This window comes from Chiloscyllium punctatum, chromosome 18 (assembly GCF_047496795.1).
Source record: "Chiloscyllium punctatum isolate Juve2018m chromosome 18, sChiPun1.3, whole genome shotgun sequence".
In the NCBI taxonomy this organism is placed as follows: Eukaryota; Metazoa; Chordata; class Chondrichthyes; order Orectolobiformes; family Hemiscylliidae; genus Chiloscyllium; species Chiloscyllium punctatum.
This window is the reverse complement of record NC_092756.1, coordinates 83780443-83805581: the sequence shown is the minus strand read 5'-3', so window position 1 is coordinate 83805581 and position 25139 is coordinate 83780443. Positions and strand designations below refer to the sequence as shown.

Genomic DNA, 25139 nt, shown 5'->3' with positions numbered 1-25139 from the left:
GTAGACAATGTAGTTCAGGTGGCATTTAACACGTGCCTTAAAAATTTTCATACTTTTGCATTCAGGGATTGGGATATCATTTTGAGGTTGCACAGGATGTCGTTGAGGCCTGGTTTGGGCGGGGCGGGGGGGCACAGGTATTTTCATTAAGTGAAAAACTTGTCTTAAAAATGCTGTTGAAACTCACTAATTGATGGGATACTTTATTTATACGTACCTGTACTACTTGAGTTTGCAGATTGTTGGCCCGATGCTACACTGTCTGCCATATTCCTTCGCAAGTCCAGCATCTGCCTTACTGTTCCACTGAAATAAATTGGATATAGAAATCTCAAAACAAGAATCTACCAATATCAGGCAACTGAGATTTTCCAAAGTTATCATATTCTTGTTTTTCATGGATTGCTGATTTTCTCAAAGTTTCTCTCATTAGAAATAAAGCTTGCTTGGTTGCCTTGGAGCTGAACAAAAAACAAACAAAAAGGAATCTATTTTCCTAAATAACCAGAACAGATGATTTATAGGTAAGTGGGGGCTGGAAAGGAGAACCAATAAGGAGATGCCTGATAGATTATTTCTATCGCGGAAGTCAACAAGGAGACACAATTTTAAAATTAGTGCTATAAGCTTAAAAAGGGAGACTGAATAAAAGGTTCAGCCAATTAGTGACTACTGATGTTGACTGCATATTTAAGGCAAATAAAACACTTAAAAGGAAGCTTTAAATGACATGGGTGAAGTGCAGAAAACTGGATAGATAACTTGTGGAAGCAATTTACTTTGGTTTTCAATTCTATGGAGGTAATTTCTGGTTATGAAAAATGTCTTTAAACAGGCAGAGTAGGTAGCATTTCCAAAAACCATGTGACTTAAGCTAAATGACTGGACAGGCTAACGAGAAAGAAAACCCAGGTGGCATGACCAGATACAAGTAGCAAGATTCATACCAGATGTGCTGCTTAGCAGCTTCAAAGTTTTCAAAATCAGGAAGTTAGCTTTTGTGCATCTCAGGGAGACAGAATTATGTCTGGGGAACGTACAGAAAATTGTCTAAAGGGAAACTTATGGCCTCTTCAGTTAAATATTTTTTAAAAATGAAGACAGTTATACTTCGCTGGGACTGATACCTGCAAGGATATTTCCTGGGAAGGGGTGGAATCCTACATTTTGCTGTTAAAATGATAAAATTTTTCCAAATTGTTTAACAGTTTGTTTTTCTATTTTCTTTGTGTAAGAAACTCTCATTCTTTTGCTTCAAGCACATTGGCAGTCTTGTGGAAACTATTCAGTGAATGACTACCAGGGTAACAAACAGAACAGGAGCATGACCATGCCATCCAGCCCTTCTGGCCTGCTCCATCATTCAATGATTATGGTTGATCATCCAACTCAGCAGCCTGTTCTGTACTTTGCCTCCCACATCCTTTGAGCCATTTAGTCTTAAAAATTATACCCATTTCCTTCTTGAAATCATTGTTTTGGCTTCAACTGCTCCCATGGCAGAGAATTTTACAGGTTCACCACTCTCACAGATGATCTGTTTCCTCTCTTTTTAAAACAAACTTAATTTAGTCAAATTGCATAAGGAAAAAAAAATCATGGTCCATCAAGTCAGGTTCACTCAATTATCACCATCAGCTGGCATCATAAACAGACAACTGGTAAAATAATCTATTTCGGTACCTAAATGTCTTCACTCTTACAATGTGATCTTGGGATTCATGCAGTAATCATAAAATGAATTACTTTTGCTCCTATGGCTTAAAATTAGCCCATTTGATCAATGAATTGTTCTTAACAAGTCTTGTGTTCTGTTAATCAGTCTATTTTAAAATGGGAACTTCACAGCATTTGCGAGATGCATCCTTAACTACCATGGAACAACTCTTAATATTTGGGGTCACCCTTTCAGCAAAGTCCCTTAATTCTGGACTGACCCACAAATTGAAACAAACATTCTGTCAAGACCATTCAGAATCTTATGCACTTCGATCAAGTCACCCCTCACTCTTCAGTGGAAACAAGTCCAGTCTGCCCACCCTAAGAGAAACCCACTCATTCCAGGTAACAGTCTAGTAAATCTCCTCTGAGCCACTTTCGATGCATCTACATCCCTCCAGAAATAAACAGATAAAACTACAGAGTCACCAATGTGCTGTATAACTGAGGCACAAAATCCTTATTTTTAAATGTTCAATTCCTTGTGTAATAAAGAGCATCCTATTAGGAGGTGCTGTACCTGATTAACTTTTTCTGACTCATACACCAGAACACCCAACTTCCTCTGCACCTCAGAATTATGCAGGTATTTTCCCATTTCATGTAGTTTCAATCATCCTACCAAAGTGAGCATCTTCATATTTTCTAAAATTATATACCACCAGCCAGACTTTTTCTTTGCTCACTCACTCAACCTGCAAACAACTTCCTTATGTCTTTTCCACAACATACTCTACCTAGGTGCTGTCTGTGACTTTAGCCCACCATGCCTTCACTCCCTTCATCTAAGTTAGTTAGTGAGTAAATTGTAAAACGTTGAGGCCCCAGCACAGAGATTCCACTCACTAAATTCTGGAATCAGATAAAAATCCATTTAGCCTTACTTTTGCTGTCAGGCAATCGTGTATCCATGCCAATATCGTTACCCATTACACCATGAGCTATTTTTGCAATAATTTTTGTGGCACCTTACGAAATGCCTTCTGGAAGTTCCAAGGATAACTCATCTACAGACTTTATCCATAACACATTACTCAGAGTCATGCAGTAAGGAAACAGACCCTTCGGTCAAACCAGTCAGTGCCAAACATTGCCCCAAACTAAACTAGTCCTACCTGCCAGCTCCTGGCCCATATCCCTCTAAACCTTTCCTATTCACGTATCCACCTGAAAGTCTTTTAAACGTTGTTAATGTACTTGCATGCAACACTTCCTCAGGAAGTTCATTCCACACTTGAACCACCCTGTGTGTAAAAGATTTGCCTCATCTCTTTTTAAAATCTCTCTTCTCATCTTGAAAATGTGGCCCCACACTTCAGGGAATATCATTCAATTAGTTTAACAGGATTTCCCTTTGAGACCACATCTCTTCCCACTTTTATTGAATTTGTTTAAAGTGAGCAACTATAAATCTTTTTAATATTTGATTTTAACATTTCCTCACCCTCCCCAATCCTTACAAATGACCCTCAAACTAACTGGCTGAAGTCCAACATGTAATATTGCTGTTTCAATTTGTTTAAATGTTGGCAATGCAAGAATTGCAATTCCATTGTGGATTTGCGGATTCTCAACCAAAATTTAAAAAATATTTTTTTAAAGCATCATATAAAGCAAACTTTTAAAACTTCATTTGGGATGTATGCTTCACTGGCTGTATCAAGCATTTAGTGCCCTTGAAAAGTTGAAGTTAGCTGCCTTGAACTTCTGCAGTCCATTTGTTTAGGAATGGAGTTCTCGAATTCTGATACACTAACATTGAAGAAATGGCAATACTTTTTTAAGTCAGGATGATGTGTGACTTGGAGGGGAACATGCAGAGAAGGTAATGTTCCCACATATGTCTTCATCTTTCTACACAGTTTGGAAGGTGCTGTCCAAGGAACATTGATGAACTTCAGCAGGTCATTTTGTAGAGAATATACAATTCTGCTACTGAAAATTCAGTCCCTCTACTACTGAATTCGAGGTGTACTGCTTCATGCGTGTTGTTGGAACCACACAAGGTAAACTGGGTGCAAAGAGGTGAATTACTGACTACAGGATTCCTAGAGTCTGACCTCTTTTTCTAGCTGCACTATTTATACAGCTAGCCCAGTTCTGGTTTGATGAGATATGGGCCAAGAGAAGCAGACAGAACTAGTTGAGTTTGGCATCACAATTGACATGGATTGGTTGGACTGAAGGCTGTTTCCTTGCTGTATGACTCTGTCATGGAGCACTGATTAGATTACATCTAGTTGGAGATGTCTACTGCCTGGCACGTGTGGCATGTTATTTACCACTAGTCAGTTCAATACATCTCATCAACTGTATGACACATAGATCTTTTACTATAAATTCTGTGTCCTATAATACTGCCCAACTAGTTACCAGATGAAGGAGCAGCACTCTGAAAACCTGTACTTTCAAATAAACCTTCTGGACTATAAACTTGGCATTTTGTGATTTTTAACTTAGTCTAAACCTGGATAGTGTCCGCTTCTTGTTGCATTTGGACACTGGCTGCTGCTTCAGTACCCAAGTTCAAGTGGCACTAAACACTGCACAAATCAGCACCATCTCATTTCTGATCTTATGATGGAGAGCAGGCCAAATTAAGCAGGTGAAGATGGTCAGTCCTCGGACACTATCCTGAGGAACTCCTTTTGAGATGTCTCGGATTGAGATAACTGTCCTCCAACAAATAAAATTATCTTCTGTTGTGCTAGGTTTGACTCCAATCAGCAGAGAATCTTGCCAAATTCCTAATTTTGGAGCCCTTATTTCACTACCGATGAACTGTTAAGGACAGTCTCTCTCACCTCATCCCTGGAGCACAGATCTTTTGTTCATATTTGTACCAAGGCTGTACTGAGACTAGGTGGTGAATGGTCCTAGCAGAACCTAAACTGACGGTTAATGGAGCAGGTTTTTGCAAATCCAATTTACACTTTCAGAAATTCCTATCCTCACGTAGTTTGTGCAGCTGTCAAGTACCCAAAAAGTTTCTATTTTAAATACAGTACCCATGACCTATACAAAATTGGAATATGCAAAGTAATGAAAACAGGAGCAGGCAGAAACTCTGGTTCAAGCACACTCCTCCCCTCAGGGCAACACTTGTTCTCTCTGCACAAAGAACTGTGGTTATAGGCTTAAGACTGCTGAGTTACCAGAGAAGACAAATCAAGGAGTCTGGCACTCAATATCAAAGGTTCAAGGGACTGAGACTGCTCTTGGCAAAAGGTTATGGAATAAAATGTTGTCCAAAACATTTTATTTTCCAGTAAAACTATTTTGTGTGCCCGTAACAATAGAGATGCAATGTCTAAACAACTTATTGAATAAAATGAAGAGCTTCCTTACCTGCGAGGTGGCACACTACTAGAAGCACCAAGAGAGGGATTGTTGGATTTGCTGGGTGACACTGGTTGTGTAGTCTGGGGTCCAGATGATTGCTGTGGTGTGGAGGTGGTTGAATTCTGAATTAAGTAAAATAGAATAAAGATGGATGCATCAAAACGAACAAAATACTTGCATGTTCTCAATATCTCAACACCCCCTAAAAGGAGTTAAATTCAGCAGTTTCTAGGCACAATCTAAGGCAGTGTCTCATGAAGTATTCCCAGATGAGTATAGTCCCAACAATACTAAAGATAGTTACCATCTCAAACAAAGCAGCCCTGCTCGATTTCAACCCCATCCATCCATCAGCTTAATATTCATTCTATGCACACACTGGCAACGGTATACACTATCTACAAGACGGAATGGAACTTGCTGAGGCTTGTTTGACAGCATCTTCAAAAATCAGGATTTTACAGCTTGAAGGAGGAGGACATCATACACATGGATGCAGCTTGACCACCAGCACTGTCCTGATTCAAACACTATATTGACCTTTAAACATACCACTGTACTTTTACTGTTATTGGGTCAGAAACATGAAACTGTTAAGTGTGGGTGTACCTAGACCACGTATTTGAGGGAGTTCACCTTCACAAGGACAGTTAGGGATGCATAACTGTGAATGAAGTTAAAAAAATGTGGTGCCAGAAAAGCACAACAGGTCAGACAGCATCAGAGGAGACTCAATGCTTCAGGCATAAGCCCTTCATGAGTGGGAGTGGGAGTAGTCGTCGTGGGAGGAGGAAGAAGAGGGAGGAGGAAGAGGAAGAGAACTAAATAGCAGGGGAGTGGGGTTGGGGCTTAGCTAAGAAGGCAATAGGTGGATGCAGGGGATGGTGACAGATGGCAGTGAAGGGTGGAGTGGATAGGTGGGAAAGATGGACAAGTAGGGGAAGGTCAAGAGGGCGGTGCCGAGTTGGAGGGTTGGATCTGGGATAAGACGAGGGAGGGCGAAGTTGAGGAAACTGGTGAAAAATTGACGTTGATGCCATGTGGTTGGAGGGTCCTTAGGCAGATGAGACATTCTCTCTAGGTGTGATATGGCTAGGATTTGGCGGTGGAGGATGCGAAGGACGTGCAAGTCCTTAGCAGAGTGGGAGGAGAAGTTGAAGTGGTCAGCCACATGGTGTTGGTCTGCTTGGTGTGGGTCCCACAGGTTCTCTGAAACGTTCCGCAAGTTGGCGCCCTGTCTCCTCAATGTAGGAGGAGACCACACAGTAGATGAGGTAGAATGAAGAAAGTCAACTTTTCTTAAGCATTAGCAGTTGGAGTTCTACTAATCAGTTAATACAAAAACTAGTTTTCTCTTTCATTCAATATCTAGCTATATCACGATCTAATAGAAAATAATTTGAAATTGGTCAGGTTTGAGATCAAAATTCACCTACTTATCAGTATGCCATCATTTCTTACACTACTTGATGGCTCTCAATATTAAAAGTTATAAAATTAGATCCAGACATTTCCACATAAATGATTAACTGTGTAGGATAATTAAAAATTTCAAAACTACTTCATTGAATGGTAATAGTTTGGAGATTACTACAATGAGCAGCATAAAAACACTGGTTAATTTAAGTTGCTAAAACATCTAGATTGTTCTGTGGGACATTTCCACTAGCTAGCCTCAGTATTAATAAAATCTTCATTGGGAGAAGCAATGTATAATGTAGTCTAATGTATAATTTTAAATGGCACATGAATGTAAATCACAGTTCATCAGCTAGAAGATTAGCCCTCCCCGATTGTACAATTCAAAGAGCAAAGCCTTATTGTTATCTGCAGGTGGAGGACAGTTCGAGTCTTAAACTATGAGAAGTACCAAGTGTATTCTAATAACATAACAATCTTCGTTGCTATTAAAGTAGTGGCATCTGAAATATTTATTACCCATCTTCATTTATAGAAGCTGAAGCAGTGTGTAAAATTACCTGGTTTTGCAGATCAAGTACGAAAAGGAATGGTGCAATGTAATATCACTTTTTGTAAGCACATTAAACAAAGCTGCTTACTAACTGCCACCTAATTGCCTTTTGCTGCTGCAGAACTCCATTAAGACCATCAAGTATCACAATATATAACACTTAGCAATTAAGAGTAAATCACTCAGGCACCTTGCTACAGAAACAGGTGTACACAGTCCACACCATAATGGTAGCCAACCTTCCATCCATGGATTCCATCTACACTTCTCGTTGCTACCGAAAGGCTGCCAACGAAGACTACTGTCCTCCAACATCTTCTGTCAGGCAGAAGATACAGAAGTTTGAGAGGAGGTTTGTGGCTCGGGTGCTCGTTGTTGTCGTTCGGTTTGCTGAGCTGGGAATTTGTGTTGCAGACATTTTATCCCCTGTCTAGGTAACATCCTCAGTGCTTGGGAGCCTCCTGTGATGTTTCCTCTGGCATTCATAGTGGTTTGTCTCTGCCAGTTCCGGTTGTCAGTTACAGCTGTCCGCTGCAGTGGCCGGTATATTGGGTTCAGGTCGATATGTTTGTTGGTAGACTTGGTGGATGATTGCCATGCCTCTAGGAATTCCCTGGCTGTTCTGTTTGGCTTGTCCTATAATGTGGCCTCCTCCAAATTGGGGAGACAGGCCGCCTACTTGTGGAACGTTTCAGAGAACACCTCTGGGACACCCGGACCAACCAGTCCAACCACCCCGTGGCTCGACACTTCAACTCCCCCTCCCACTCCACCAAGGACATGTAGGTCCTTGGACTCCATCACCAGACCATAGCAACACGACGGTTGGAGGAAGAGTGCCTCATCTTCCGCCTAGGAACCCTCCAACCACAGGGGATGAACTCAGACTTCTCCAGTTTCCTCATTTCCCCTCCTCCCACCTTGTCTCAGTCCCAACCCACGAACTCAGCACCGCCTTCCTAACCTGCAATCTTCTTCCTGACCTCTCCGCCCCCACCCCACTCCGGCCTATCACCCTCACCTTGACCTCCTTCCACCTATCGCATTTCCAATGCCCCTCCCCCAAGTCCCTCCTCCCTACCTTTTATCTTCACCTGCTGGACACACTTTCCTCATTCCTGAAGGGCTTATGCCTGAAACATCGATTCTCCTGTTCCTTGGATGCTGCCTGACCTGCTGCGCTTTTCCAGCAACACTTTCAGCTCTGATCTCCAGCATCTGCCGTCCTCACTTTCTCCTTGTCCTATAATAGTAGTGTTGCCCCAGTCAAACTCATGCTGCTTGTCATCAGAGTGTGTGGCTACTAAGGATAGCTGGTCATGTTTCGTTTCGTGGCTAGTTGGTGTTCATGGATACGGATTGTTAGCGGTCTTCCTGTTTGTCCTATGTAGTGTTTTGTGCTGTCCTTGCATGGGATTTTGTACACTTCATTGACAACTCACCAGAACGAAGGACCCAATACCCAGCATGAGCAAAACCAGAGAGTGGCTGTTGGTTTGTGCGCTGTTATGAGTCCTAATGGTCGCAGTAGTCTGGCTGTCAGTTCAGAAATATTCTTGATGTATGGTAACATGGCTAGTCCTTTGGGTTGTGGCATGTCCTCATTCCATTGTCTTTCCCTTAGGCATCTGTTGATGAAATTGCGGGGGTATCCATTTTTGGCGAATACATTGTAGAGGTGTTTTTCTTCCTCTTTTTGCAGTTCTGGTGTACTGCAGCGTGTTGTGGCCCTTTTGATTAGTGTCTTGATGCAACTTCGTTTGTATGTGTTGGGATAGTTGCTTTTGTAGTTCAGGACTTGGTCTGTGTGTGACTCTCCTGTATACCTTTGTGGTGAAATCTCCGTTCGGTGTTCTCTATACCATCACATCTAGTAATGGGAATGGGTTGTCCTTTTCTTCTTCCTCTCTAGTGAATCGGATTCCTGAGAGTGTGGCGTTGATGATCCGGTGTGTTTTCTATTTCTGTGTTTTTAATGATTACAAAAGGTGTCATCCACATATCTGACCCAGAGTTGGGTTGAATTTGCGGTAAGACAGTTTGTTCTAATCTTTGCATTATAGCTTCTGCTAGGAGTCCAGAGATGGGTGAGCCCATGGTGTGCCGTTGATTTGTTCATATATTCAGTTGTTGAATGTGAAGTGTGTTGAGAGGCATAGATCCAATAGTTTGAGTATGCCATCTTTGTTGATAGGTTCCCCATCTCATTGTCTGTTCTGTATGTCCAGCAGGTTGGCTATTGTTTCTCTGGCTAGGGTTCTGTCGATAGAGGTGAACAGTGCCATTACATCGAATGAGACCAGTTTCTTCCTTGTCTATGTGTATATTTCTGATGATGTCCAAGAATTCCTGTGTTGACTGTAGAGTGTCTGGATCCGCTGATCAGGCGTTTCAGTTTCTGTTGTAGTTCTTTAGCCAGTTTGTGTGATGGTGTCCCTGATAGCGATACGATGGGCCTGAGTGGGATGTCCGGTTTGTGCACTTTAGGGAGTCCATAGAATCTGGGGGTGTTGTTGCTTTCAGGTTTCATTCTCTGTAGGTCAAACCTAGTTATCTGTCCATTTTTTTGCAGGTTCCTCAGTGTGTTGTTTATCCTATTGATGAGCTGTGGGGTGGGGTCAAACTCTTTTGGTAGGTGTTGGTATCTGCAAGTAGTTGTTGCGCTTTCTGGATGTACTCTGCTTTGTCCAGGATGACCATCATTCTGCTTTTGTCTGTTGGCAGTATGATTACGTTATAATTTCTTAGTGTTTTTAGTGCTTCTCTCTCCTTGGTGTTGAGGTTGTGTGTTTGTCTTGTCCTTGTTATCGGGTACGATACTTTGTCTCACTGTGTTTTGTGTCTTCTGATTGTCCATTGTTTCTGAGTATGCATTCTAGTGCTGCTAGGAAGTCTGCTGTCCTCCAGGACAAAAGGACCCGATACCCAGCATGAGCAAAACCAACATATAGTGTACAAAATCCCATGCAAGGACTGCACGAAACACTACATAGGACAAACAGGAAGACAGCTAACGATCCGTATCCATAAACACCAACTAGCCACAAACAGCTATCCTTAGTAGCCACACACGCAGATGACAAGCAACACGAGTTCAACTGGGACAACACTACTATTATAGGACAAGCCAAACAGAACAGCCAGGGAATTCCTAGAGGCAAGGCACTCATCCACAGATTCTAACAAACACATCGACCCGGACCCAACATACCAGCCACGGCAGCGGACAGCTGTAACTGACAACTGGAAGCTGCAGAGACAAACCACTATAAATGCCGGAGGAAACATCACAGATGTGCTTCACAGGAGGCTCCCAAGCACTGAGGATGTCACCTAGACAGGGGACAAAACATCTGCAACACAAATTCCCAGCTCGGCGAACAGAACCACAACAGAAGATACAGAAGCTTGGACACATACCAACGGGTTCAAGAATAGCTTCTTCCCTGCTGTTATTTGACTGCTGAATGGACCTCTAGTTTCAAATCTCATGTTGATTATGCTTTTGTGCACCGCTTGTGTGGCCATGACCTTGTATGCCTCACTGTCTAGACACCCTATGATCTGTATGTCCTTATACATTATGATCTGCCTGTACTGCTCACAAAATGAAAATTCTTTCACTGTACATGTGACAATAAATCAAATCAGACCAAACCATTCAGTAAGATTTAAACAACATTCAGCAAATTACTATGTACCCTCATTAAAGTCAAATCATAAACGAACTCCAAGCAAACCTGGTGTATGAATTTCTTTCAGTTTTTGCAAAAGATTGCAAATGAGGAGATGGAGAAACCTGCAAAAAAATGCAAAGTACTGTGGAGAAATTCAGTAGATCTGGTAACATCTGTGGGGGAAAAAGAGAGTTAATGTCTCAAGTCCAGTAGGACTACTTCAGAAGAGTGAGAAATCCTGCTGGACTTGAAATATTAACTCCGTTTCTCTCGCCCACAGATACTGCCAGACTTAAGCTTCTCCAACATTGTGCTTGTTTCAGATTTCAACATTAGCAGCATTTTGCTTTTATTAGAAAAATCAGAGATTAATAATAATATCTACCACAAACTCCACATTCCTATGTCCAGCTAATATCATCTTATTTAAGATGAACTAAATTACAAACCAATACATTAATTGCTTATGTCACAGAATTATTTCAGAAGTCCAACCATTAAATATACACCTTTTGTATTAACACCTCTTCTGCTAAAAGAGCCTTATTTACAGCACTACAGACATTCTAAACAGAAGCAGCATACAATTCTGCAACAAATAGCTCAGATCAAAGTTCTAAGATCCTGCCACAAGTAGTCATAAATGGTGGTGGATAATTAAGACAACTAACCAGAAGTGAAGACTTCACAAACATCCTCTATGATAGGGGAGTACAATAAGTTAAAGCTAAAGACCAGGTTGAAACATTTGCAACCATTTTCAGTCAGAACAGAGCAGATAACAGAAATCATAAAATGGTTACAACATACAAGGTTGCCATTCAACTGATCACATTTCTGCAAACGCTAGTGGAACAACTCATCTAGCCGCGCTCCCCCCCCCCCACCTTTTCACCAGAGCTCTGCAAATGTTTATCGCTTCAGTAAATACCCAAATGCCTTCAGAAGACCAAATTGAATCTACCTCCACATTCAAACAAAACATTCCAGATGCATTACACAATGATGTTTACCAAGTCTCAATGCTTCTTTTGCAAATTTTAACTTGACATATTCTGGTTCTTGACCCTTCTGCCAAAAAGCAAACAGTTTCACCCAATCTAGACCAACCTTTGAGATTTTGAGTATATCTATATCGCCATCTAACCTTTTCTCCTCAGAGTTCAGCAGCAGCTTCTACAACTTATCCACCTAACTTTAGTTCTGCATCCTTGGAATCATCCTCCTACACCTTCCTCCCTAAGCCTGAGTGGTGCCCAGAGACTTGATACATCTGGGAGAACCTAGAACTAGAAGTCAGTTTAAAAATTTGAGGCCATCCATTTAAAATAAACAAAGTGAACATCTTTCTCTAGGTCTTTGAAAGTCTTCCTGAAAAAAGGTGGTGAAAGCAGAGTCTTTGAATATCTTTAAGATACACAGGACTTTTGTTGCATAAGGGAGTGGAAAAAAATCATCAGGGTGGGCAGGAATGTAGGTGTCAGCTTACAATCAGATCAGTCATGATCTTATTGAATGACAGAGCAACTCATGGGGTGGTATGGTCTAATCCTGCTCTTAATTTATTGTATGTATTACATTGAACCAGAGTTTTATATCGAAAAATCCCAAACCAACTACCGGTCAAAACAGTCCACCCTCAGCCAGCAGTAGTAGTGGAAGGTCACATCAACAAGCATTATGAAGTAGCTCTTACTTGGCAATAGTTTGCTCATTGATGTGCTGTTTGGATTCCACAAACAGACAAGAGAACCAGAGATGTGAGGATCTGAAGCAGGAATTGAACCCGGGTCTCTGGTGCTGTGAGGCCGCAGTGCTAACCACTATGCCACCGTAATTGTGGCCTGTACCGCTCTAAGTATGAAAATATCTTTGTTTCAAGCGACGTGCGCAGTTCCTCTGAGGAAGACAGAAGTGTTTAACCTCTGTTTCTGGATGATCTATGCCTGGCTGTGAGTAATAAAGTGTGAAGTCTTAAAGAACCAGACCGATTGCTAGTACTTATTGACCGATCGCAGAACAGAGAGACCTCTCTTTCCCCCTCCCCCCACCCGAGAAATAAATAGAGGGACGGGATAGGGCAGAGGGAAAAGTAGGTGGGATGATAGGGGTTATTGCGATTGGTCAGTGGGAAGGGTGGAATAGATACGTGAAGAGGAAGATGGATGAGTTAGGACCAGTCAAGGAGGTGGGGAGGAGAGGAAAAGCTGGACATGGGATGAGATTGGGTGTGGGGAAATTTCCAAGCTGGTGAACTCTACGTTAAGACTATTGGGCTGTAAGCTCCCACAGCAGAATTAGGTTATTCCTCCAATTGGCATGTGACCTTATTTTGGCAGTGGAGACGGCCCAGGATAGACAAATTCATCGTCAAGGTGGAGTTGAAATGGCTGGCAACCAGAAGGTAGTGTTGATCGAAGTGTACAGAGTGCAGATGTTCTGTGAACCGGTCCCAGAGTCTGCACTTTGTGGTCTCTTCTACAGCTGAGAGGCATCAGGAGCAATGGATGCAGTAGACCAGATTGGAAGAGGTGCAGGTGAATCTCTGCTGGATTTGGAATTGTTTGGAGCCTTGCCGGAGGAGAGAGGGGGAGTGTAAGGGCAGGTGCTGTAGTGCCCACAGTTTCAGGGAAAAGGTGCCAGGTGTGGAAGAGGGGTTGGAGGAGACTGTGGAACTGATGAGGGAGTCGCAGAATAAATGGTCCCTATGGAAAGCAGATAGGGGTGGGGATGGAAATTTGGTGGTGGGGTCTGACTGCAGGTGACAAAAATGGCAGAGGATGATATGCTGGATTCAGAGGTTGGAGGGTGGTATGAGGGGATCAGGTAGTCTCTATCCTTATTGTGGTTGGGGGAGGAGGTATGAGGACAGAAGTAGTGTGGGAAATGGAGGAGATGCAGTTGAGGTCATTATTAATCACAGAGGGGAAATTACGTTAACATCTGGGGCATCCTGGAGTGGAATTCCTCATCCTGAAAGCAGATCTCGAGGAGTCAGAGGAATTGGAGATATGGGATTACATTTTTGCAGGGGGGTGTATGAGAGGAGGTGCAGTTGAGGTACCTGTGGGAGTTGGTGGGTTTGAAATGGATTGGTGCTAAGTCAGTTACCAGAGTTGAAGAGTCCCAGGAAGCAGAGGGAGGTGTTCGAGATGGCCTAGGTGAATGAGGTTGGGGTGGAAGGTGTGGGTGAAGTTGATGAACTGTTTGAGCTCCTCGGGGGAGCATTAGGCAGCGCCAATACAGTCAATGTAGTGGAGGAAAAAGGTGAGGGGTGGTGCCTGTGTAGCTGTGGAAGAGGGACTGTTCCACGCTTGAACTGATAAGTGGCAATTAATATGTTAGGCATTCTCTCAAAAAGAAATCTAGCTCTCCTTGGTGGTTAGTGATAATCACCACTGCTGACACCTCTGCCATCAACTTTATAGTGGTTACGACTGGTTCAGTTCAGCTGCTGAGTCATTAAAATACCATAGCAACAAGACTAGGTCAGAGTGGAGAATGGTACTTTAGATAACTTTTGCGTATTCCTCTAGTCCTCCCCAAGACCTACAAAGCACAAGAATGTGACCGAATACTCTTCACCTATCTAGGTAAGTTCAACTCCAAAATCACTCAGAGTTCAACTCTCCAAAGGACCATTTATCAGCACTCCATCGATCACAATGACAGATTCCTTTGGCCAATGATACCAACTGGCAGTTTTACAAATTAATACTACTACAATAGCCCATCAAAATCTTCTTTGACAGTGCCTTCCTAACTTGAGAAGGACCTACAAGGATAAGGGATCGCTACTTCTTGTTTGACTTGAAGGAACCACATGACCCTGACCTGCAAATGTATCATGACACCTCATCACCATCTTAATTGGGGACAGGCAATAAAATGCTGACCAATGACACCTATTTTCCACAATTAAGTTGAAAAAAGTTGTTTTTTTTAAAGACTCCGTAGTTACAGAGGAATCCCATGAAATAGAAAACCAATCCATTCTCTAACAATATGGTAAGATGACACACGTTAACTGGACAGTTGGTAATTTGGCTTTTATTCTGATTGGACTAGCCTATGGATTAAGTATACAGACTTAAATCATTTAATTATGAGGCCACAGGGTAACCAATGTTATTACTAAAATTTAGTTGCTTATTGGATGCGAAATCTCCAAAAGGTTACAGGACAAGAAAAACTTATTATCGCTTATAATGACATAGATCAATCCTTTGTTGGTTAACAGAATAATAACAAGAGTAGGTAGTGCTTTAAAAGAAATATCTTGTAGCGGAGCCAAGGAAATAACATGAATGTTTGCACTGTTCCCAGCCTCCCATCCCCAATTCTGGTCTCCAATTTCAGTGAGAGTTTAACAGAAATATTGCTGCACATCAAGAAATCAGGAGGCACACTTTTCCCTATAAAGTTAATTGTTTTAAAATCCTGCAACCTAACAAAGCAGTCATTTCCACATAGCAAGATTTTTAGCAGCATAATAAAAGGTGATGTTACTGCAACTTGATTAAAAGACAATAATAGACAATGGCAAATGTTGAAGGTGCACAAGGTAGTTCGACCTTCAATATTTCTTGGTTTGTAACTTTAGTTTCCAACTGCAGACTATGGTCACTGTTTCTTTTGCACAAACATTTTGCTGTCCTAAGGAAGAAGCTAACTGCAAACAAGCAGAGATCATCTTCAAAAGGGTTTGCAGGCTGCACACAGTCAGACTTGTCCTACAGAAAGACTCAATTGAAGTCAATCGTTGTAATTGTTATTTCCTATTCATTCCTGAGTTGGCGCTGTATCAAAGCCACAGCTGTTTTGCTGACCTACAACAAAACAAATACACAAAAAAAAAAGCCTGCGTAGACGAACAAGTCCCTGGGGTTGCGCAGACAAGTTGGATTTCAGATGGTGGTGATTTCATTTGATGACCACTGAGCAGTTATTGATTTAAACTGCATCAGAATGCAGTTTAGATTAGATTACTTACACAGTGTGGAAACAGGCCCTTCAGCCCAACGAGTCCACACCAACCCTCCGAAGAGCAACCCACCCAAACCCATTCCCCAACATTTACCCCTTCCCCTAACACTACGAGCACTTTGGCATGACCAATTCACCTAACCTGCACATCTTTGGACTGTGGGAGGAAACCGGAGCACCCGGAGGAAAGCCACGCAGACACGGGGAGAATGTGCAAACCCTGCAAAGACAGTTGCAGGAGGCAGGAATTGAATCCGGATCTCTGGCACTGTGAGGCAGCAGTGCTAATCACTGTGCCACCGTGCCGCCCTTTCTTCTTACTGTTTTGGCTTTTTGACATCAGGTTGAATTAACATTTGAAAGGTTACTGGCACTAATTTTTGTTGCTGGAATAGCTAATGCCCCATTGGCCTGCCATAAGAGCTGGGAAAGCCACTTAGGAAATCAAAGCCTTTAATGCATCCCCTAGTATAAAGGGTTTGCAAAAAATGTTAATACTACAAATGTCAATTATTTGCAATTAAAGGTTCCTAAACCATCCATCATAAGTAAACATTTTACCACAATACAAGTTGAGAGTTTGTTAATGTCTTGTTGACTTGAGTAAACTAAAAAGGCAACACAATGCAACAGTATGAAGTGAAAGCAATAGGATTTTACTACTATAACAAACTTCCCTTCAAACAGATTCAACACAAGCTAAAATCACTGAACTCCAATTTAGATTGCCTGTGTTAAAAATTATATTGTAATTTGGTGCAGATTAGGCAGGCAGCTAACACCTAAACACTTGCAACAAAATTAGTCTGAAAATACCTCATGTGTGCTTTTAGGTTACCTCATTGCTTAATTATCAAATAGAAAACCAAAAACAAATGGACAAAAATGGAAAGTGTACAGGGAGCTAAAGTGAGAATGAAATGTCACAGGAGAGTAAGCAGAATTATTCTAAAGACAAAGGAATCATGAGGAGCCTTTAAAGGAGCGATTTCTCGAATTCTATATTTTATAACAACATGAGCCAAAAATACACTGGTTCCATTCTGCTGGGGTTGACTAATTCAAATCCTGTAACATTTCATCTCAGCTAACTGTATCACATTTTGTATTCTTGTACATTTAGCAGCAATGTAAATTAAATCTGATGGAAAGAAAAAAATGGAGCAATCCAGTTACATCTCCCAATTATTTGCAGGGCCATGAAAGCCAGGACTAATGAGTTTCTGCCAGTCAATATTTTCTTCCTTACAATGCCACTTTGAATATAAATTCTTAAACGGAAATTTGGAATTTGACAATCACACAAGTGTTCATGGAAAACCCAAATGAAAGCTTCATTATGCTTTTAAAAAGCACCAAAACAAAATAAAAAACAATCCACAAAATTTGTTAACAGGTAACTCAAAGAATCTGTTCACTGGCTTGAATGGTCAGTCATTTAATCTGGTCATCAAACTTAACAAAAGAACTCCCTGTCTTGTCCTGGGATCTGTCACAGTATTGTAATAAAAGGTTTATTGTATACACACTTGCAATGGGCAATTTATCAAGTGCAGAATTCCAGATATAATACCCTGGATTTTTTACCCATTTTAAAATGGCAGAGCCCACTTCAGGTCAACTTTGTTTAACTCATGATAAGAATTTATAGTAATATAACGAGTGTGATTTTAAGCATGGTTAAGGCCTTGGCATATTGCAACAGATCAAGGTTGTGCATATTAAGCCTAATAAACTTCTAGCTGCAAGTATTAAAGGGACTCCCAAAAGTGCTTTTTGATGGTCAAATGACAATGTTTTTCTCAATTTCTGACGAAAATGTTAATCATTATTGTGAATGTTTTCTCACAAAGTGCAAGTTAAACCATTTGAATTAAAAACGGTAAGTGTTTTCAATTTTATCTTTATCAAATAAATATTTAATTTTGGATATATTAGACCATGAACATAACAGACTGAGTTGAGCATGGAAGAGGAAATCATGATAGCATATAAATTGCACAGATGAAATATAACAATTATTTTCACCGAGATATTTTCCTGGGGCACACTAAACTGCCCAAGACTGAATGCTACTGAAATAGTAAGCTGCTCAAACCTTTTGTTTCAGTGCAAGATCAGCTTCAGTACAGGTCTAAGCTCTAGAAGCTGTGGAGGATTTATTAGAGTTGGTCAGCAGGTCTGCCAACTATTCAACAACTCAAGTTGAAGAGCTTAGCAAGAAAGATAAAGTGATTCAGGGAAATTCATCTCTAGCAAACAAACTGCTCCAACCCTGCTTCATTTGTAGAAGGCTGCTGATTTAACCTCCCATTTTGGTAGTTTGTACCAGAATGTATCATCCTTTGTAAACTAATTCTTCCCAATATTAGTTTTAATATCAATTTTTTTTAGTGGATATACTTCAATGCTAATGTAAAATAAATAGATTCTGGAGCTTAATAGTTTTACATAATTAGTGAAGTTCACTTTAAATACCTAGCAAATTTGTTTAGAATAAAACAAACAAAATTTGAATTAATTGAGAAAACATTTTGGAAAGGTAAAACAAATTCTTCACTGAATTGCTGAAAAAAAATTACAAGAAATGCAAAATGTAAGGAGAACTTACTTTGGACCACGGTGGCACAGTGGTTAGCACTGCTGCCTCACAGCACCAGAGACCCAGGTTCAATTCCCGCCTCAGGCGACTGACTGTGTGGAGTTTGCACGTTCTCCCCGTGTCTGTGTGGGTTTCCTCCAGGTGCTCCGGTTTCCTCCCACAGTCCAAAGATGTGCAGGTTAGGTGAATTGGCCATGCTAAATTGCCCGTAGTGTTAGGTAAGGGGTAGATGTAGGGGTATGGGTGGGTTGCGCTTCGGCGGGGCGGTGTGGACTTGTTGGGCCGAAGGGCCTGTTTCCACACTAACTAATCTAATCATAAACCCATTTAGAATGGCCTTGCCAATCAAAAATAAATCTAAAAACTTCTGCTGCTAGGTAGTAATGGCAGCTGCAAACAGCATATGTACATAATAATGCTTATTGCAATGATCACAAAGGTAATCAAAGTCAATTTTTCATTAATGTAGACCGTCCTATCAATTATCCTCAACTCATGGAAAGCTGCTGCTGCAGTCAACAATCAATGGATGGCTCTCAATTATCTGTAAATCTCTGCCTACTGGAAACAAACGTGAAAAGCTCAATGGGAGGAAATAACTTTTTAATATAGCTGGCTATATTTGCATCAGGGGTTGCAACACTGGAAATCAGAAGATCTTTTGAATGGAATCATACATTCAAATAAACCCACAAAACATACTGAAATACAGACTCTTGTTTTGAATATCAAGTTTCACATTAGCTGCAATAATCTCAAAAAGAATTCTAGCTGCTACAGTGTGCCAGGAATCCAGTTAACAGCATCTTCTGGATCAGGGAAGATTACACAAATTTAATCTCACCAGATGATCAAACATGCCTGAAACGGACAAACTTTCAGTTCCGATGAGAACCTATTCACTATGCCTGGAAAATGATGATACAGGACAAACCTCATTGGATTCTAATAACCAACATTTATGGTTTCTTGAGGCTTCCCAGTTAGATAACTATGAAATCTTATGGCAGGATGACTGCTCAGAATTTTAGGCTATTGATTATAGTACAAGCTTTGGAACTTCTTGCCCTTAAGCATATGGCGGGTAGTAAAGAGACCCAAGTCACTGGTGGATATACCATGCAGAATTTAATAGAACCCTCCTGAAAAAGTTGCAAGAATGTCAAAAATTTACAAATGATCCATCTGACAACCTGTTTGAATACTACCTCTGCCTAGACAATCTTGGAAAGTCTGCATTGCGTGGGTTTCCTTCAGGTGTTCTAGTTTCCTCCCACAGTCCAAAAGATATTCAGGTTAAGTGAATTAGCCATACTAAATTGCTCATAGGTGTGTTCAGGAAGGTGGGAGGTTAGGTGCCTTAGTCAGGGGAAATATTGAGTAATAGGGTAGAGGAATAGGACTGGGTGGGAAACTCTTCAGTGGGTCAGTGTGGACTTTTTGTGCCAAATGGCTTGTTTCCACATTGTAGGGATTTTATGATAAAGTTAAATTTGACCTATATGTAGCAAAGGTCGGAAGCAAGATTGAGTGAAATAGGCAACGAAAAAGGGTCAGAGCATAATCAAATTGAAACACAAAACTAACTAACTACAAAGTTTTTCCTTGCAGTTCACAATTGAGAGAAAATGTAGGCTTTGTCACTTATTATTTAAAAGTTAAGTGCATGAAGAAAAAAAATTAGTATCCAAGAAAAATGGTAGCTATAGATTAACTTCTACACAGACTGGTTAGAAGTATTAAAATGCACACAATAGATATTGAAATAAAATGCCGACTGTTCCTGCTATGTCATTAACAAAACACTGTTTAGACTTACCCTTCCAGACTGGCCTGTATGCCATCCTGAAATGTCACCCACCTCAGATTTCTTTAGAATAACTCCCACCCCCCCCAAAAGTGTCAACTCCAATAGCCTACTGATAGAACTCCAGCTGCCCCAGAAGAGGATGCCAGTAAAATGAGCCACCATTTGGAACCATGCCGAGGTAGCAACAAAAAAAAAATGCATCTTGGGTTGGTCAAATCTGCATACTGCAGAACGTGTCCTTCACTCCTTTGGATCCCATTTCTGTAAGGCTTGGCTGCAAATTCCAAATATCCTCCAATTTCATCAGCTCCAAAAGTAAAGTGATCAACCATTAATTTATTGTGTTCTGCTGTTGTATGTACTTTACAGAAGGTAGAAATAGACTACACAATTGTAACTTTTTGCATCTCGAAGTTGAAAGACTATTTGCCACCGTTTTTCTTCTTCTGTGAGGCTCTGCTTGTTTGCTTAATTTAACAATCCCCTGCTAAGTTTTCTCAATTGCCTGTCAAGGATAGTCTTAAAGCCAGCATACTCAATGCTACATTCATTAAAGAAATCAGTGTCTAATTGTTGGTAGGTTTTAAGCAATTATTGCATGATGGAGCAGCATGAGACATAGAATTAGGTGGATAACAGGATCAGTCTCTCCAACAGACCTCAACCACAAAGTGACAGACAGAAATTAAGTGGAGTTCATGGAGTTATTTCATGAGATAATACTGGCACATAACTCATAACACTTCATTCTACTTTCTATGAAGTAGTTATTCTGATTTCTGGCCCACTCATCCCAAGCTCTGATGACCCAGGCTGTGGCTCTTTGTACTACAGGGAATTATACTACTTGGTATAATCAACAGGATTGTTTATATGCAATTGTAAAGGAAACATTGTAGGTCTCTTTTCAACAATCCAACACTCTACTCCCCCCAAACTTCAAAATACCATTTAAGCTTTTGAGTCAAGCTCAGAGCAATAGGGGAATGAAGAATAATGGTAAATTGCTGGACTCTTAATCTATTGGCCTGAACAAAAGCTCCAGAGACATGAATTCCAACTTCATCAGGACAGTCAAATTTAATTGATTAATCTAGGATGAAATAAGATTATCAAATTACTGAAGTGCAGTAAAATCCAGCCAGGTCCCTGCTGTCCTTAATGAAAGTAAATCTGCTACCCATAGCTGGTCTGGCCTACATGGGACTTCAGCACTGCAGCTGATTCTTAGTAACTAACTCACAGGTTACTTTGACGACTCAGTAGTTTCAACAAAACCTCTAGAACTAACAGCAGGAAATTCTAATACAATGCAGAATTTTCTGCCCCACCAGGTCAAAGGATTATTACAATTCTGTAAAAAGATGAAAACCTACACTGTTGGTTTACAGCAATGGAAGCAATGAAAACATTTTGCCTATCCTTACATCTAGATAACATTACTGCTGCAACACATTTAGAAACTTAAATATACTATTAACTTCTTAAATTTAAAGATGAAAACAAGCTTCTACATAAGACTATGCCACATTGCCACCCAATAACATCTACATGCATTCAGCATATTCCATATCTCATGTTCAAAGTTTGAGAGAAGATTTGTAGCTCGGGTGCTCGTTGTTGTGGTTCTGTTCGCCGAGCTGGGAATTTGTGTTGCAGACGTTTCGTCCCCTGTCTAGGTGACATCCTCAGTGCTTGGGAGCCTCCTGTGAAGCGCTTCTGTGATCTTTCCTCTGGCATTTGTAGTGGTTGGAATCTGCCGCTTCCGGTTGTCAGTTCCAGCTGTCCGCTGCAGTGGCCGGTATATTGGGTCCAGGTCGATGTGCTTATTGATTGAATCTGTGGATGAGTGCCATGCCTCTAGGAATTCCCTGGCTGCTCTGTTGGCTTGTCCTATAATAGTAGTGTTGTCCATGTATATCTCATGTACCAGCTAACAATTAATACATGTCTGACACTATCAGCATCTGCCTAAATGGATAGCATATGAATAGGTTATTTGATCAAGTCGAGAACTTATGTCCACACAAGCCCCCACTTACACTGTTTTCATTAAATTCCTCTACATAAACATATCCTTCTTTTCTTTTGTCCCTCATGAGTTCGTCTAGCTTCCTCATATACACACAGATTACTCTGCACCATACACAACAGGTCTTTCCTAGTTGCTAAATTCAATAGTCTAGCACAAAAATAGACCAGCTGACAATTAGGTCTTCCATTCTGATGAGTTACACCTGAACAAGAAACAAACTGCACTTATGAGTTTGCACTGCCCATAAGATCTGGCTGATCTGGTTTTAATCTCAACTCTATATTCCTGCATATCCTGATAATTACCAAGGGAATGAAAGGTTAACGGTCTACCTACCTCTGCCTTAAAATGTACTCAAAATATTAAGGAAGGAAGGGAATTCCAAAAACACAGCCCTCAAAGTAAGTTTCTTGATATCTTTCAAAATGGGCCTTACTTGTAACCTATGACCCCTAGTTCTAGATTTTCCCTCAAGAGGAAACATCCTTTCAACATTCACTGGCCAAAGTCCCCTCAGGATCTTCCGATTAAACTGTAATTGCTGATTTCTAAATTTCACAAGATACAGGTCTAGCATTCCCTCATAAGGCAATCTGGACATTCCAGGAATTGATCTAGTAAACATTCTCTGAAATGTTCCTAATACATTAACATCCTTCCCTTAGTATGGCAACCAATTCTATACAGTACTCCAGGTGTGGCCTCATCAATACCAAGTCTAATTCAAGGAAACCTCCCTACTCTTGCATTCAAATTCCCTTATCAATAAACTATAACATTCTATTAGTTTTCTTGATCACTTGCTGTAAGTGCTTGATTCTTTAAAAACCTGTAACCGATTTTTAAGAAAAGCTACATTATTTATTATCTCCTACACAGTTTTCAACTTCTATCCAATACTTTACAAGTTCCGACTTCCATGGAAGGAGCAGTGCAATTATTAGTGGTATCAAACCCAAAACAATCTTACCACTTCTCACTTCATGGTCATAGCAGTCAAGAGTCTTTGCTAATCTTGTTACCCACATAACAGCTATGCACATTTTCAATACTGTTAGGCAAATAATGGCAGACTCCAGAAAGTGTAAAACAATTCTTTTGAAATTTTGGAAATCATGAAAGTATTAGTAATGTTTGGCTTGGTCAGATTTATTTTCGTTATATCCATTAATAGCTAACTTTTTAATGGAATGCATACTTGCAGTCTTTATCATCTGCCCATTCTTTATCTAGCTTGAGCAGAGAATGTTTTAGTTCTATAAATTAATATTTATGCTGCCGTAGAAAATTAGTTTGCATTCTTAAAAATGACTCACTGCATGGTCAGAATTTTGTGTTAACACCTGTTACTGTTTAGAATTTAGACATCCTGACACCACAGTAGCTAGTTCAATAAAGTCTCAAATGTGCAAAGGTGCCTTCAGTCAAGTTGAAACCTCAAATAACGTAAATCAATATTACAAATTACATTTTTACAGCCACTTGGCCAACAGAAGGCAGAAATATGTTGAAAAGAAAAATAAAAAACATTTTATAACACTGTCACACACACTAACCCATCCCCCAACTCACATGAATAGAACAGAAAATATTTAGGACTGGAAATTTTGAGTGAAAGAGAAAGCCTCAGCTACAGAAATGAAGTGCAAACAAAAAGTAAACTTGTAAAACAAGCAACTGATCAATGCATACTGAGGACATTGAATAGAATCATCTTACAAGCTGCAATAAAAGTTCAGGATCCTGATAGTATTTCATGGTCTTCAGCATCTCAGAAGTATTTACTGTCTTCAAATTCAGTGGAAAACCATGATTTACATTATAAAGGACACTACTGTTGATCATTTGTATTGAAATGCTGGTGTGAAAACTAGGCCTTTCATTAGTAGGGGAAAATCAAGGGTTATGGGGAAAGCACAGGAAACTGGATTTGAGGAATGTCAGATTAGCCATGATCCCAATGAATGGAAGATCAAGCTTGAGGGGTCAAATGGCCTATTCCTGTTTTTACTTTTTATGGTCTTATAGCTCTTAAAGCAGCTTTAAGTATACCAGGTGAGAAAAAAATACCATTCCACTTAATCTTTCTTGTGCATTACTGTTAATTAACCTCTTCTGGCCAAGAGATTTGATAAACATCAATGCATCTTTTATTGAACCATTATGCACAAGAACCAAATGGTAAAAATAATGTATAGGCATCCACATCTCCAGTGTTGACAAAAGTTAGTGCAGTCACAAACAGAAAAGAGGAAAACCTAAACAGCAATTTTGCAGTAAATGGTGACAAAGATTCTAAAAAGATCAGATTTTTACTTGCTTCTATTTCCTTGCAAAGTTCTATAGAAAAGTTTAATAAACTTTAGATCAGGAATATCATGGTCATGTGAGTAAAAACCCAATGCTTCGCTTCTATCTTTTGTTCCTCTCCCAGCCAAGAGCAGAAAGTTAAATATGTTTGTTTAAATAAGCTTATCAATGACATATTCAATGACAAAAACTTTTGTTTTTGTCCAAATATAGGTTACTGAATAAACTCAACCAATGAATCTCTATGCAATACCACCAACACATCAACATATTTATTTCCTACTCTTGATAGTCAAGATAAAAACTAAATTGCATAGAAAATGGGAAATAACTAAGTCAGACTTAATTTGTATTAAAATTAGCTGCTCTTGCTGCATCTCCATGCCAACCCAGCAGCACCCTCTTCTCATTCTGTGTGAAATGTTCCTGCTATAGTGATTGTAACAAGGTCAACCAGGTGGACATCATAGAATAGGAATTCCCCGATTGTAGCTGTTAGTCTGGTCCAATCAGGGAGTGCTGGCTGATAACCAAAAAGTGTGTCAGGAGTTCTGTTCACCCAGAGCTGGCTCTGAAGAAGCTGGATCAGTGTCAAGGACTCTCCATATGTAAATAAAGGGTGATTTGGTATTGGGATACTGGCCTCAGTGGAGTCTGTTTTGTGTCTTAGATCTGAAGCTTTATCC

General features: G+C 40.4%; 1 protein-coding gene across 14 annotated transcripts in view; it reads right to left on the bottom strand.

The window, feature by feature from the left end:
* LOC140489255 (activating transcription factor 7-interacting protein 1-like) overlaps window positions 1-25139 on the bottom strand; it is a 184702-nt gene that overhangs the window by 53211 nt on the left and 106352 nt on the right. For all 14 annotated transcript variants that reach the window (XM_072588615.1, XM_072588616.1, XM_072588617.1 and 11 more), the window contains 2 exons: window positions 5068-5183; window positions 218-306 (listed from right to left, as the gene is read on the bottom strand). In XM_072588615.1, coding sequence (XP_072444716.1) covers window positions 218-306; window positions 5068-5183 — 205 coding nt within the window. The remainder of the gene's footprint in view (window positions 1-217; window positions 307-5067; window positions 5184-25139) is intronic.